Below are 15967 nucleotides of genomic sequence, written 5' to 3' on the forward strand. Positions count from 1 at the left end.
TTTTCTTGTTGCTATGGCTTTGCTGCACTGACTTGTAAGTGTTTGAGAGGGACAGAGCCTTGTCCTGCACCATCACATATCCCATCCATCCAGTAATTTCCCTGTGAGCCTGGAGTGTGCGATGGTGCGTGGATGAGAGGTGGTTTTCAGAGCACTATTTCAAGCAATGTTTTAGCTCAGACAGCTGGATAATCCTAGAAGGGGGGTGCAGGGGCTTAAATCCCACCGATGTACATGGAGTTGGTCTTGTCTGGTGCTGGTGAGGATCAAGCCTCTGCAGGATTTGAGAGCTCACAGAGCCTCATGACCAGGGGCTGGTTGGCAGTGTGAATTCCTCCTCCTTTTTCCCTGGTCTACCCATTACTGTGCTTGCTCACTTCAGTGTCTCAGACGCTCTGAGAGGAGCTGAGATGCATTTTCCCCTGGCAGCTCACTCGCTTCCTTCTGCTTTGGAAGCATCCCATCCAGTCCTGGGGGTGCAGAAGGCAGGGAGGGGAGCCTGCAGCCACAGAGGAGGGCACACTGGGTTTTTATTTTCAGTCTGTAAATTCAGTAGTGAAAATTGCAGACATCTCATTCCACATAGTTCAGAGATCGGGAGCAAATTTGGCAGAGCTGGCAGCTGCTGGGCAAGCCCTGGGATTTGGATTTAGCTGAGTGTTTCGTGAAGGCATCCTGAAGAAACGCTGTGTGTGTTCACAGAGGTGAGGAAGGCAGAAGCAGGCAGTACTTGAAAGGAAGTGGGATGATGCGTTTGCATCACATGAGGATGATAAGGTACTTCCCAGTCCATTAAAGAGGGTGTTAAACATCTCCGGGAATAAATACCTCCAGATCAACTTGACTTGAGCTCCAGATAGCTCTTATCAGGAGGCTTTGTCTTAGCTTGGGAAGATTTTTGTTTCCTGCTGCCAATTTTTCAGTCTTTTTTGAGCACGAGAGAAGTTCCCTAAACGCACCCTTAGGCACAGAAGGGACCGGTGGCCGTAGGCACAGGGACACACCGAGTCAGAAACAGATCTCCTCGCTGCTCGGCTGCACAGCCCTCTAGTGGGGACAGAGCTGCTGCCGCCGGGAGCCGGCTTTGCCTGGAAAACTTCGGATCTGTTCTTAACGACACACTTAGTCCAGGAAAAGCCAGGTCCAGCTGTCACACCAGGGTTCTTTACTGGCAAAGATGCTTTAGCAAAACTTTCATCCTTTGCCTAACATCCATGAGATGCAGGAGGTCAGATGACCGATCCATTTAGCCTGGTTTCACCCTGGTGTGAATGGGTTGCTTTCAGTGAAGGGCAACTCATTTTTGTTAACGGGAATTAACTCTGGCATTCCCAGCTAGTAAAAACTCGGGAGCTTTTATTTCCCGCTGTGTGGATCTGTCGGTACTTTCCCCAGTGTTCCAGGTGAGCTCTGTTTGTTCAGTATGACGTGTGCTGCAAGCAAACAGTGTGAGACCAACATGGGCTGGCTGGGGTCGGTCCTGCCACTGTAATTCTTGTCTTCCAGTGAGAAGTGATGCCAAGGCTCTGACTCTTTGCTGTTTTGGGGCTAATCATGCTATTTTCTATAAGAAAAGAAGTGGCATTGCCTGTTTCTACTGGTGCTGGGGACAATTCATCCCCCCGAACTACTCAGGTGTATTTAGTTTCTGCATGTGACAGCTCCAATCTGTTCTGTCCCTTCCCCACTCTCTCTTCACTTCCTTATGGTGTTGTGCAGCTCAACTAAGGTCCTGGAGAAGTAGCTGGGGGATGTTTAGAAGTTTCTCTGGCTCTTGGTGGAGCTGTGTTTGTCATGCAGATCCACCCATGGGAAATTGGGACTGATCACTCTGCACCACACACACCTATCCTGGTGCCTGTTATCTGGTCTCAGAAGCCTGCTACAGCCGAGCTGCATGAGCTTGTGTCTTGGAATACTGAATAAGCAGGGCCAGAAGCCACACTACCTCTCTTTAATTCCTCATTTCTTCCTAGTTACATTCCCTGTTTGGTAAGGAGAGCTGCTGTCCAATCCTTTGTGTGTTAACCAGCATCAGCGGCAGCTGTTCCCAGTAGAACAGCAAACAAAGTTTTGGTTCAGGGCCTGTAAAGTGGGGCTGGGAAATATTTCCAGGGGAAAAAGTAAAGATGTCAACCTCAGAGAGATGAAAAATCACTATTGCAACATCTGTGGAGTAGTCTCATGGATCCAGTTGGATCTGTCCTGTTCCTGTGGAAAGCTGTGCATGGTGGGCTGTTCTGCATCATCTCAAAGCTCAGGTGCTGACATGCTGTACACTGACTTTGATCAAGTCACACAAATGGCTGTTTCTTAATTGCCTTCTCCCTTTAAAAAGGGGATAATACCTTAGAGAGACTTCTGAGGTCTTGCTCACTAATAAAGCTCTTCAAGAGCTTGGATGGCAACTACTTTGAGAGCGCAAACTGTTATTAATGATTTCCGTTATTACAGAAGATGAAGCTGTGTGGTTCAGCTTTTTAACCTTGAATTGTGTGCTTGCTTTTGTTTCCGCTGCTGTTCAACCTGCGCGGGCAGGTTTGCACCTTGTCTGCTTGCACACGCCCCTCAGACCCACACCAGGAGTTGTGTGTGCACAGAAGGAGCTGAGGAGTCAGTTTTACTCACAAGGATGGATTCTGAATCGTGTGGAATGCTTGAGAATGGCCAAAAATGGGTTTAGTGGGGGTTCTGTTTATGGTTACACCATTCTGATTTGGGGAGCCAAGAGATAAGCTGTGAGGGTTGTCCTCACTGTATAGAGCAGCGCAGACATCACTACTGGGGCTGTGGATTTGGGCAGTGGAAAGGAATGTTAGGGGGTATTTGACTGTTAGGGACCTATCTCTTCAAACACCCATTCCCTGTACTCCAGAAGAAGAAAATTCTATCCACAGAAACAACTCCTTTCCTGCTCCTGTATTTGGCAGTGACTGGTGTACCCTGTGAAGTACGGAGCTGTATTTCCTTTCCTTCTCTTGGTCTTGGCTCCTGAGAGAAAAAGCCCCTTTTATTCATGCCCATGCCAGATGCTAACTACTGCTACTTCTCAGGATGAAGTGGGAATACAGCCCTCAGTCCATGAAGAACCTGATCTATAATGAAGTTTCTCAAATCTTTACCCTCCTTTTTTTCCCTGACTCTGTTCTGGATGGCAGATAAGGTACAGTGTGGATAAAAGCTGTGTCTGCCCCTCATGCCATGCCTTCCTCCAGTCCCTCCTGCCCATTTCCTTCCTGGTCTCGCCCCTGAGAGAATTGCATTTCACTGCTTATTCCTCAGCAGGGTTTGATGGTCACGGAGGACTCAATGCAGGAGGTCCCGTTTGTTATTTAACCTACTTTTCAGAGGCACAAGAACATCAAGTGACTCGCACAAGGTCGTCCATGAGTCAGTGACTCTGGTGTGATGGCCAGAGCCTGCAGTCCCTGCTCCCACCACTAGATCCCCGTGCCCACAATCCACAGCACCACAACCATTCAATTAAGCTCCTGCAGCGCCTTAAATGTCGTGTATTCCTGGGTTTGACAGCAGTCCTGGTATTCTTGTGGAGCCTTGCCTTAGGAACTGACAATAGATGAGGTCAGGTCATCGTTAGCGATGCCCTTGGAAGCATCACTGCCTGGTGCTCAGGCAGGCTCTGTGGTGTGGGTGCTGTCACAGCTGGGACATGGCTCTTCCCAGGACCTGCACCTTGGCTCTGGTGGCATCCTGCAGGACCCTGCTGGACCAACACAGTCAGACAGGGAGCCCCAGGCTCTTTGCATGGGCAGATCTGTGTCCATATGAGGGGGCAGGCAGGTACCAGAGGTAATGAACACATTGTGAAGAGAGAGGGAAGGAAGCGACTTATAAATAATAGATTTGATGTATATTATATATGTGATATAGTAACAGCAGCACTGGTTTGTTATGGTGTGCGTTTTTTTAATGTGTAATCTCATAAGGCACTTACCCCTGTTACTGACAACTCGATAAATTATTATTACCAATTCTATATCTAATTGCCAGTTATTTCCCCCTAGACCATTTGAATTCGAAAAATACCCGCTAGAAAGGCTCTTGGTGGGCTGTTTCCCAGAGCTTCCCTGGCTGTTTCTGGAGGCAGCCCCTCTTCCGCTGGTGAGCCCCACTTCTGCCAGCCTCGTGACCCCGCGCGCTGGCACAAACAATTGCATTTCTGTCGGGCTCATGACCCCACTTGTAACAGTGGTGACCCCCCTTGGGGTCAGGACCCCTCTCCTGCGAGGGGAACAGCTCCTGCCCAGCAACTCTTGCTGAATGACTCTTCCTCCCTCGCTCCCCGTGTGGACCCGGCTGTTCCACACTAAGTTTGCCGATGTGAAATTTAGGTTAATCCATTTCCAAAGTGGATTAAGCTAACCCACACAAAGGCACTTAGTATAAAATAAGAGTGTCCACATGGTGAGGCAGCATGGAATAGTGACTGTGCTTCAAACTCGCATCCTGGCCAGTTTGTGTCCTCTGCAAGCTCAACAAACAGAGGGGCAGGCACTTCAGTCCCAGGGGATGTGCTCTTCCAAATGGCTTTAAGCCGGTCTAGCTTGAAGCCAAAGGAAGTGCAAGGAGTAAACAAAGCCCAGCAATGGGAAGGGGTTAAAGCCCGCTCCGCTGAGGTTCTCTGCAAGGCTCCTGTTCACCTTAAATGGTCAGGATTTTATTTTAGCTTCAGGGAGGAGCAGCAGCCATGGAGCTGGAAGGGAGTGCAAAGAAGGCCCTGTGGCTGGGGGCTCACAGCCCGCTGCCCTCCCAGCCATCCACTTCCTGCAGAAGACCCCCAGGGCTCCCACTCTTGCCTTTCAGCCTCTGGCTCCACGATCAGCCTGGAGGAGATGGAAATGTAGTACTACTGAGTGATGCCCATTTTCACCTCTGGCCTCAGATCTTCCTGAGACACCCTCTTCCCTTGCCACTTTCCTGGCAGTGAGGTGGTTAATGCTGGAACAGATAACATCATAATTGGACATCCGCACTAACAAGCCATAAACCCAAACCTGGCAGTTCCCATGCTGGCTCTGGCACCATTTCTGGTACCAGCCTATTGCAGGCTCCACACTGAACTGCTACACTTGGTTTATTTCATAAATCATTTCCTTTGTAACCATTAAATAGTGAAACGTGAAGTGGGATGGGGAGGGGGATGTTACAATGCTGGTGCCCATCACTGTGGTGGGGATCACCATCCCATCATGGTGATCCCAAACTAAGACAGAGGTCATTGACCCACTGCCCTCGGAGCCCAGCCTGAGAGCAGGTACCACCCTGGGGGATGCCGGGACCCCCAGCGCTGCCCTGCCAGGGCTGGGGTGCAGAATCTCCATCCTCCCGGGGATGTGGCAGCCGGTGCCCTGCCCAGAGCTGTGCTGGGCAAGCCGGTGGTTTCCCAACAGCCCTGCTCCAGCGTTCAGAGGCTGCGGCGGTGGTTGATGGTGCTGCTAGAAGCGCGGGGTCCTCCTGCTCCCGCGGAGTGAGGGAGAATCATCGGGAACAAAAGGATTCGGCACCGCGGCACCCACCGCGCGGGGAAGGGGCTGCGGGACCCACGGCGCCCGGGGCTCGCTGCAGGGGCCCCGCACTTGCACCCGCGCACGGGCGGACCCAGGGACGGAGCTCCCGGGGCCGCACCGAGCCGGGTGGGCAGAGGGTCCCCGGGCCGGGCCGTGACGGGCGGCAGACCCCGGTGCCGTGCCCGAGAGGAGGGTCCCCGGATCGCCTGCAGCCCCCCGGGCCGTGCGGAGCGGAGGATGCCCGGGAGGGTATCGGCCCTCCCGGCCGATCCGAACCGATCCGTACCGTGCCCCGGCCGCGCATTCTCGCGCTCTCCAGCAGGCGCCCGGCCCTGGACATTGTCTCCTCCCGGGGAAGGGCCCTCCCGGCCCTCCACAATGTGCTCTTCCAAGCGCGGCTCCGCGCCCCCCGCCGCGCCCGGCCCGGTGCGCCCGCCCCCCGCGGCCCCGCTCCCCTTCCCCCGCCGCCCCCGCCCCCTCCGCCCGCGGCCGGGCCCCGCTCGCCCCCCTCCGCCTCCCCGGCCCCCCCCCGGGAGCCGGGAGTGACGCGCTCCGCAGCGCCGGCCCCTCTCCCCGGGCAGCAGCTGGCTGTCAGCCTCTCCGGAGCGCCGCCAGCCCGGGCCCCCTCCCTCCGTCCCTCCGCCCCGCGCTCCCCGCCGCGCCGCCGGGCTGGCGCAGGCCGGCAGGCCCCGGGCTCCGCTCCAGGTAGGCGCCCGCCCGCGGGGGGCTCCGGTACCGGCCCCGGGGCGGCGGGCGGGGGGGGATGCGCGGGGGCTCCACGCGGCCGCGGCGCTGCGGGGCTGGGGAGGAAGGGGGGGCACCGGCGGGCGGGGCGGGGCGGGGCGGGGGGGGGGCGGTGGCCGCGGGGCCCGGCCCCAACTCCGGGGGGAGCGGCCGCCCCGCGGCCCCGGGAAGTTGCGGGTCGCCCGCCCGGCTGCCCGGCGGCGGGGGGGGGAGGGCGGCGCGTCCTTCCCCGCGCCCGGCGCGGCTCCCCCGCGCCCGGAAGAGCACAAAAGCGCCGAAGAAAGTGGGAGGAGGCGGCGGCGGGAGCGCTCCGTCCCCGGCCATCCCCGGGCACCGGCCCCTCGCTGCCATCACCACCAGCCCCGGCCCCGGGCGGGGATTGTGCTGGAAATAGCCGCCTCCCTGGAGGTAAAGCCCTACTTACGTGTCAATCCTCGCCGCACGCTGAGCCCCGCACACGCGCGGGCAGGGCTCCATCGCGGGAGTATCTATTTACCTGCGGGCGGGGGTAGGACGGGGACGGGGACTCTCTGTCGGCGCCTCGCACCTCGCTGCTGCGGGGACACACGCGTGGGAGCTGCGTCCCACCGCAGTCCCGTGGCCGTCGGGGAGGGAGGGGACACGGGGACCCCCGGCCGCTCAGCCCACAGCGCTGCTCCTCTTGGCCACCGCCTCCGAAACCGCGTCCGTCCCCCCCCGACATTCGCTTCCCGGTGCTGGGGGAAGAGCAAAGTGCCCTTTCACACCGCGCGGTTATCAGGCACCGTCCCCACCTCGCATGGAAAAGCAAACGTCTGTGAGCAAGTTCAGGTGCGGGGGAGGCAGGTGCGGGGCTCCAGGGTGGTGGTGGGAGTCGTGCAGCCCGGTCCCCCCTGCCCCGCGTTCAGCACCTCCCCGCTGAACAGCAGGAACGGGGCAGCGGCTCCGGGAAGGGGCTGCGGGGCCGCCCCCCGCCCTGGCAAGCTCCCGGTGCCTCGGGGCTGTGGGAATGCTCGGGGGGTTCCCAGAAGAAGAGCTCTTAGAGAAGGGGGAGGGGGAGAAGGGGATGAGCTTCCCTTCCTCTTCCATTTGCCGTTTGCCGTTAAAATTAACTGTTTTGCCTATTTACGGGAACTAAGAAATTACTCGGGTTTTGCTGGGTCCCGTAGAAATCAGCAGAAATCGCGGTAAATAAGGACGTAAATGACCTGACAAAGAGCGCCGGGGATGTTCTCTTTGGTGTGAGAATTGTACACACGAGTAGGCAGCGCAGTCACAGCTCACCGCCGCCACAGCCCGCGTACACCCGTGTGCTGTGAGGCTTCTCGGCGCTTTGAAGCGATGACCACCACAGTATTTGGGGCTGCAGTACCAATCTTTGACCCGGAGTGTTTTATCTTCCATTAGCAAGCCTTTCTCAGCGCTGAACTGGTTAAGTTAGGGTCAAATCTGGTTCAATACCTTCTTGGCATGCTCAGAGGGCTGGGTTTAAACAGTGGCTGAGACGGAGATGAGGCTGCCTTCCTGCGAGCTCGTCCCTGTGCGCCGCTGCCGGGGGTCACGGTGCGAGGAGCTCTGCCCTGGCCAGGTTTGGCAGGTCTGGGGGCTGCCTGTGCCGGGCAGGTCGTGCACGGCACCGGCGTGGCAGTGGAGCAGCTCTGGGGGCTGGCAGTCACGCGTTGCCTTTTGTTGATTCTAAAAACACGGCTGGTTCTGGTGGGAAGCTGAGCGTGGCTGTGTGCTGGGGAGGTTGCACGGCACACAGCCTCGGTTCCTGCTCCGCGGAAGGAAATCCCATCGGGATAGTAGGCTGTGGCGTGAAAGGATATGCTTTAAAATAAAAGGACTTAAAGAGAGAAAATAAACCGTCCTGAGACTCGGAGCTTGGAATATTAAACGTGAGGCACAGCATGTAAATGACTGGAGAGAGATAGCAAGGCAGTCCCCAAGAAACTGAGCCTGGCTGTAAAATAAGCAGGTTACCGATAGTCTTGCATATATTTACGAGGTTATAAGAGTAGCTTCCCCCCCTGCCCTGCTCCAGCCCGTGCTGTGGGAGGTTGTTCTCCAGGAGGAAGAGCTTTGGTGAAGAAACATTGTCTGGCAATTACAGCCTTGGAGTCCGGAGGGCTTGATTAGGTTCCCGGGTCTGCCAGCGACTCGCTGTGTTCTTGGACCAGCCAGGGTGGCTGTCAGGACCGGGGGTTTCCAGCTTTATAATACGAGGAGTAGTTTCCTAACTCTCAGTGAAGTTGGGAAGCTCAGCGGACGCTTGCAGGCACAGTGCTTGAAGATCGTGAATGGAAAGTGGGACAGAAATGTGGAGTGTGAGTTCTGCACATGTGAGTGTCTGCCTCTGCTGGGTAGAAAATATTGGCTGTGAATGTCTGTAGAGCAGCTGTGAATGTTGGACTGTAGATAAGGAGAGAAGCAAGGATTTTGTTTTCCAAACCCTGAGTGGTGCCGGGAGCCCTGCTCAAATGTTTGGGTGTGCCCTATGAGTGCAGCAGCAGGATCCGACTTCCCCTTGCAGAGAGGAGCTCTGCTGCCTGACCCTTGATCGCTCAGTCCCTTGAACATTGGAAACAAAGCGATGGGACTTTACTGCGGGGTGAGGAGATCTCTCCGGAGAGCTGGGAAAGGCAGGAAGGAGGAGGGCGGCAGCAACATTGCTAGGGTTCAGGGTTTGGCTCTGGGCTGGCTGCTTGGGGCGCCACTGGCACTTCCATCTGTGCCACGAGTGGTGTGGAACTGGGGAAAAGGCAGCAGGTCCTGAGACAGGCACTGGTAATGGATTGCATTCTGTTTTCTAATGAAAGTTTCATTTGAAGTTTGTTTACAGGAAAGAAGAAATTAGCAGAGGGAATTCTCCTGAGAACCCAGAGAGGAAAAAGAATGAGCTGCCTGACTTGCAAGCCAAAAGAGGGTGGAAGGGTAGATTAGATTTACCGTATTGCTCCGAGTCGTGGCTGTTGCTGCTGTTGAGAAATGCTTCCTTGTTTGGCTGGATGGGGAGCCCACTGCAAGGCTTAGCCTTCAGCCAGGTTACAGGCATCCAGGGAGATCCAGAGCTCCCACCGAGCCAGAAATTTTGATCCTGCTCTGGTGGCCTGTGCTTTGAGGCTGGATTTGTGCTGTGCTGCTGTCCCTCTGCTCCTGGGCTGTGGCTGGGCAGCCAGTGCTCTGGACACTGCTGCTGGGGCCTCCTGTCCCTGGGATTGTCCCTGGTATGAGGAGGCAGTGCCAGCAGTTCATGGGCAGCACTTGGAGGTCACAGTGTTCAGCTTTCAGTCTCCAAGGGGTGTCCTGAGGCAGGAGTTTGCTGGTGGCCTCTGGTGTCCCTACAAGCAGTGAGGAATGCAGCCAAGGGCTAGTGCAGGATGCCAGAGCTGGAGTGATGGGGATGGCCAGAGCCACACTTGAGGCTGGGGCTTTTCTCTTTCTTTAGTAAAGAGACACAAAGGTGTGAAGAGTTCTTGGGGCACTGTGGTGTGGGCAGAGCCGGGTGGCTGCCCAGACCCAGCAGGCAGCGGATGCTTTCTCCACAGTTCCCACTGCCAGGAAGGGTTCTCCTGCTGCCACCTGCACGTTTGGCTTTGTGTTCTGTTGGGGTGGGCTGTGCAGTGGGAGCTGTGAGATGCCGGGAAGTTCATCCTGTTGGCATTTTGGCCAAGGGTATTAGTGCTGGAAAGCAGAAAGCTCTGTCTGGAAAGCAGGGGGTAACTTTCTGGACTGGTGAACGTGTGACAGCCTTGTTTAACTTGAGTCATTTATAGCTTATCAGTTTCTGGTTTGATAGCCAGAGTATTTCTAATAATAGGCAAATGTTATTGCACCTCGAGAGAATTGTACACATTTATAAAGCACTTTATATCGCATGTGCATGTGAGGCATCCTTCGTGTCACTGCTTCTCCCCCATGTGTGAGTGCACGGAGAGCATGATGCCTTCTGGGTTGTGGTTTGGGTGCTGAGGCTGGATGTCCTCTGCAGCTGAGCCTGAACAACCTGAAAACATCGTGGGTCGCTCCCTGGGCTCCTCCTCACCGGACAGGTGAGAGACTGTGGGCAGCAAGGACCTTGGCATTTGCATTTGTCTCTTAAGCCTGACAGTAATCTTGAGTAAGCCTTGTGAAGAAGGCCAGATATTAGGGTGGCTGCCTCCCTGCAAATGCTTACAATAAAGAGACTATTTATAGTTTGCAACAGGGAGACCTTTGCAGTTCTGTTCCTGTACGTACAAGATGGAGTTTCTGGAGAGGCAGGATTGCTTTGTGGCTGGTGTGGCAGTGGAGCTGTGCTGAGCCAGGGGCACTGTGCCTGTCCCTACCTTCTGCCCTCCTCCTCAGCCCCACCTGGGCACAGGGGGGCTGCTCAGGGACACCTGGTGGGTCTGGGGTCAGGGTGTCCCTGTGTGGGGCATGCATGGGGCTGCCGAGCCCTGTCCATCTGTCCATCACTCCAGTCTGTCCCTTGGTGCATGCAGGGTTTCACAAGCCATAAATTCCAGGAAACTCCCCGGGAGGCACATGGAGGGAGCGGGCTGGGGGCGGCACGAGCCCTGAGCCAGCAGATGTGTCTGCAGGGACGAAGAGCTGGGAGGAAAAGCACAAACCTGTCTTTAAAGACATTTGTTTGTTCACAATAAAAACTATCAGCCAGCGGCAGCCAGACAGGGCTGTTTTTATGAGGAGCAGGCGTAGGTTGGAGGGGTGCTGCCAATTACTGCTTACACGGAAAGGGAGCGGGGATTGTATTTTATCTCAGGACCAGGGGGAGGGTAAAAAAAATAAGAGCAGAGAGGTTTACAAGCCTTTGAAATGTTTCAATCAAAGGAAAGCAGAGTTGAAAGCGGCTCTGGAAACATTTTCGGTGTTCCCCTGCACCCCAGGGCGGTCTGTGCCCCTGGCTTTGGGAGGGGAGCAGGGAGAGGAAGGCAGATAAAGGGATCACCAGCAGGACCGTGTCCATACAGGAGCACGTATCTGCTTCCTCCCAAGCTTTGCATTGGGAGAGTTCAGCCTGGGGAGGTCCCGCAGCCCCTCCTCTCATTCAGGATCTCAGTGCTGCCTTTATGATGATGGTTTTGAAATCCTGTGGCTGACCTTTCCGGCACTGGAAGCGATCCAAGGGCTGTGTCTCGAAGTACTGTAAAGGTTAGTGAGAAGGGAGAGAGGGAGAGAGAAAATGTCCTTTGAGCTGCAGAAGTGGGAGAGAGGAATGTCATCTATGCCATCGTCGGGGAGCAGGCAGCTGGCTGGGGTCCCTGGCCTGAGCTGGAGTGTCCTTGCCTCATTGGGGACCTCACTCCCCCAGCCCCTTCCCAAGGTGTGTGCTGTCATTTTTGATCAGGGTACAGAGGCTATATCCCTCTGGAGAGGTCTGGAGGAGCCTCCTCTGCAGCATCAGGCAGTGCAGACCTGTGGGGATCAATACCTGTGTCCATATATGCCCCAGAAGCTGCTCCTGCTGCTGCCAGTGCTCTGGTGATTCCTCATGTAGCAGATGATTTGATCTCAGAAAAGTCCGAGTTGTTTTATGGAGCCATTTTTTGCCTGTCCTCAGCTCCCCCACGCCGCTGCCTCGCCGGGAGCACGCTGGGGTGGATGGAGATTAAAGGGTAAACTCCAGGGCTCAGCCATCCGCTCCTACAGGATGTGAGCTCTTTCTAATTGTCCTCAATTAGAGACAGTGCCATTGCTCAGGCAAGTCTTCAGGCAGGAAGCAGAGCCCTGGTCCCCGCTGGGGCAGCCACCTCGCCCTGCACAGGGAAGGGCTGCTTGCAGTGGCCTTGGGAAGCCCAAGGGGCCAGCAAGGCTTCTCAGGGCGGGGAACAGGAGCTGCCCACCCAATTGTTTTTAGGAAGGAGTGTGGTGAGATGTTAAAGCCAGAGAAAGGAGGAAAGGAAATAGCTCCATGAGTTAACCCTTTCCTGCTTGCCTCCAGGATGAGACGTCGGTGAGCAGCGAGGACTTTGATATGAACGACTCCACATGGATCTCAGCTGACCAGCACCTGAACTCCAGCCTGAGCCCCAGCCAGGACGAGAGCATGCGCAGCCCGCAGAACCTGCACGGCCATGAGGATGGTGAGTGCTTCGGCAGGCGGGAAGAGCCCCGCACCTCTGCCACAGGATGTTTTTGTGACTTATTAAACATTAACTAGTCCTTTCTGATCAGGTGTCCCACCTGTGGGATGGATTTCATATCAGCTCAGAGCTGGCTTCTAGTCCTTCCAGTTTAGCCTCAGGGTTCCTGCTCAGCCAGGGACCTGTCCAACTTGGAGCTGATGGTCCTTCTGCCTGGAGCTGTCTCCCAGCTCCTCCAGAAAGAGGTCACTAAATCCCCTTCTAAGGGGAGGACTTATTTCCCCAAGTTCTTTTCCCAGGTAATGAGGAGAGCACTCTTGGTTCTGAACACAGGGAGGGTGCCAAGGCTTTGCAGCACAGTCACAGGTTTCTGTGTTTGGAAAGCTGCACCTTTGACAGGTCTTGCATCCCCCAGGCAAGAAATTGTGAATAATCTGCAGCAGCCACAGCGATGTTGTGTGGGGTGAACGTGGGTGTCTCCTCCCTCAGGGCAGGCGGTTGGAAGGGCTGAAAGCAGCACACATGGGCTGGGTGGGAGGAAGAGTTTTGTGAAGAGAGGTGGTGTGTTGCGTCTGTGAAACATGCAAGCTTAAAATAGAAAAAAAAAATAAAAGAGCAAGTAAATAAGTGGTAGAAGTATGAGTTCAGGTCAGAGTTCGTCACCGTGATGCTTGGGAGGATTTGGTGGTTGGACTGTTACCGGCTTCTGCTCAAGAGGTTGAATCCCTTATTGTCCCAGCCTGGCTGCTGCTGGGAGTGCAGGAAGGAGCAGAGGAATCTGAGGAATAACTGAGATTGGGTGCATCCTGCTTTAAGAAAGGGGACTGGAAAACCACCCCTAAGCAAAGAAAAAGCTTTTGTGCTGGCAGGTCTCCCTGGTGTGGCTTTTAGCTGGTGGTGTGGCCGGTGGCAGGGATGGTAGAGACAGAAGGGGAAACAGGGACACTGCTCTCTTCAGTCCAGTGACTTGGGGTGTTTCAGTTTCCATTGCAAATCTGCAGTTTTGGGAAACTGCTGGTTTTCCCTAGCCAGCCCCTGCACCGGAGCCAGGCAGCCTTGGTGAGGATGTGAAACCTGAGTGCACGGCACTGCATCCCGGTGGTGGGATGGACACAGGCACTTCTGCTTGCCCAAGGGCCCCAGGGGGCTGTGTCTTGGCAAGAGGAAGAGGAAGAGTGTTTTGGTGGTGATACAATTGCTCCCATAGAAGCTTTTGGCTCTTGGCTGTTCGGGACTAGGCTGCAGCCTCCACCCCAACAAGCCCAGCCTCTCATCCCTGTGGCCTGACTGGGTCTCTCTGTACCCCTTGAACTTTGCCATTCTCCCACTGGGACTTAGCCCTCACCACTGAATTCCCAAGTCTCATTTACAATCTAGAATGACACAGTTTTGATCTCTTTGCTGAACACTGTTATTCAAAAGGACAGTAATTTAATAAGGGACTCACGTATTTAGGCAAATCAAGATGTTCTCACTAAATCTAAATCCTCCCTCTCTCTGTGCCCTCTTAGGAATTGCTTCCAATTTTTCATGCCCCGTGGTTTTCCTTCAGAAGCAGGTGTCCTCTTTGGGGCTCTTCTTGGCTCCTTTAATTTCTTTTGTAAGGTTCAGTGATGAGAAATAAAGCAGAAATAGTCCCGTAGGAATGCAAGTGTTCCTGGTGTCAGCATCAGCTGAACTGGGTAGACTTTGTGAAGTCTAGAAGATCAGAAGTGATGGTGTCAAAAAAATAAGCAAGCTAAGCTCAGGGTGACAAATGAGACCCATACAAAAAAAAAAAAAAACAAAAAAAAACAGGAATTGCAATTTTCAGCAGGCTGTCACACTTCAGAAGCATTTTGTGGACTGAGGTTTTGTGCCTGTGGTGAATGCCCGTGATCTGTATCAGAGCTCTAAATACAGACTAATGCTGCCTCAAGTCAGTCCCTCTGCCAAACCAATGCTCCCACCCAGGAATGGAGCACACACAAGAGCAGGAAGGGAAGAAGGACAATGGAGTAACTGAGGAGGGCAGTGGGTTATGGGAGGAGCACGGAGCAGAGAAGGAGCATGGAGCAGAGGAACATGTTGAGAGAGGAAAAGCAGATTACTGCTCTGGGGAAGGGAATGTGCACTATCAAGTGTCGACCACTCTTTGGTTTCCTCTTCTCTCAACCTATGAAAGTGCTTCTTTTTTTATGGAAACAAATGTGTTTTCCAGGTTCACACAAGCTTGCTAAGGTGAAAAAAATGTGAGTAACCAGCCCACATAAGCTGTGGAGCCTCCTTGGAGCCCAGTTGGCCAAGCTGCTGGTGCAGTGTGCTTGCACTGGAGCAGCCCAAATACTCCCAAGCTGGAAGTTTGTCCACATCTCCTGTGCTCAGTTGTCCCCTGTGCCCTGCAGGCATCCTGCAGAGCTCCAGCCAGTGCTAAAGTGAGCCCCACATATCCCCTGCAGCCAGGCTGGGCTCAACTCTGGGCATCCTGGCACTACAGAGGGATCTGGTTGCACACTATGTCCTTCAGCTGGGAGCTTATTCAGGACTGGATACTCTCTGCCTTCAGGAAAACCTTTTGAGTTACTAAATTGGTCCTGCCTGCTGCTGTTTGACAGGTGTGATGCTTGGAGTGTGTCTTCAGTGAAAGGCTTGCTAAAGTATAAAGTTTTAATGAAGAGTTGCCTAGTAGGAGAGCAGTATCGTCTGACACGCTTGTTAAAAAAGTCTTGTTTAAAGGACCAAAGCACCAGCTCCAGGTCTTTTCAAGGCCTGAGAGGGGCAAGTGTTCTTCTGTGGCATAGAGTTGTTGAAACCCAGAGAGGCGGGAGAGCAGGGAATTGTCATCCCATGCTTTGATAAACAGGTACCTACTAAATCATCAGAGGCCTTTGTCCTGGTGCCCAGAGGCCTTGGCCCAATACAGCCATGCAGCAGCTGGTGTCAGCCCTGGAACTGCAGGGAGAGCAAGACACACCTAAAGACTTGGCTGGGTCATGGACAGAGCAGGCACTGTCAGGAGAGTGGGGGTTCCTGCTGGCTCACTGGGCACACGGTGGGGCCTAGGACACACCAGCCAGCCCTGAGCAGTGACACTGAACACGCACACTCGCTCCTTCCATTTTCCTTTGTTACTCATCCTGCGGGCCCCAGCACGGAAAACGTGAAGCTCCCAGCAACATCCCTTCCCAGTCGGATGTTGCTCACAGCGTACGTGCCCGCAGGAAGCCGCCGGCTGCCCAAAGCAACAGCAACATCAACACAAACTCCGCTGCTGAAGCGGAGCTATTGTGCCGGACATCCTGGAGGGACACATCTGTGGGAGCCAGAGCACACTGGGAGCAAAGGGACCCGGAATGCTGTGCTGTCCCGCTGTCTGGGCCGATCTCCATTCCTGAAAGCATCCCATGCCCAGTCCCAGCTGAGCGCAGGGCCCAGGCCCTGGCGTTGTGTTGTTGTGGCAGTTTGAGCTGGGCTCTGTCCATCTTCAGAGCCTGTCTGCTTCTGCAGGTGAGCACCATGCTACAAATCTCTCAGTTTGGTTTGGTGTGTAGAGTTGAGCAGGATATCCCACCAGAGGGGTGCTGGGTATTCCACCCCAGGCCTGCTGTGACTTTCTGGTGAGTGCAGCACCCTTGAAAGTAAAGCAGGAGT

The 15967-nt window shown here is 54.8% G+C and overlaps 1 protein-coding gene across 5 annotated transcripts in view; it reads left to right on the forward strand.

Moving 5' to 3' along the window:
* Positions 1-15967, forward strand: part of NOL4L (nucleolar protein 4 like) — a 58878-nt gene that overhangs the window by 29982 nt on the left and 12929 nt on the right. Inside the window, exons 1-2 of one of the 5 annotated variants that reach the window (XM_088064622.1) lie at positions 6114-6233; positions 12196-12337. In XM_088064622.1, coding sequence (XP_087920748.1) covers positions 12229-12337 — 109 coding nt within the window. In that variant the 5' untranslated portion in view covers positions 6114-6233; positions 12196-12228. Of the gene's footprint in view, positions 1-6113; positions 6234-6551; positions 6681-6989; positions 7083-7778; positions 7840-12195; positions 12338-15967 lie in introns of those variants that run through there. The other 4 variants (XM_014254257.2, XM_088064623.1, XM_088064624.1 and 1 more) reach the window with 4 other exon arrangements.

The sequence above is a fragment of the Pseudopodoces humilis genome, chromosome 19 (genome assembly GCF_049639895.1).
Source record: "Pseudopodoces humilis isolate 2021_Gansu_Grassland_sample_001 chromosome 19, ASM4963989v1, whole genome shotgun sequence".
NCBI lineage: Eukaryota > Metazoa > Chordata > Aves > Passeriformes > Paridae > Pseudopodoces > Pseudopodoces humilis.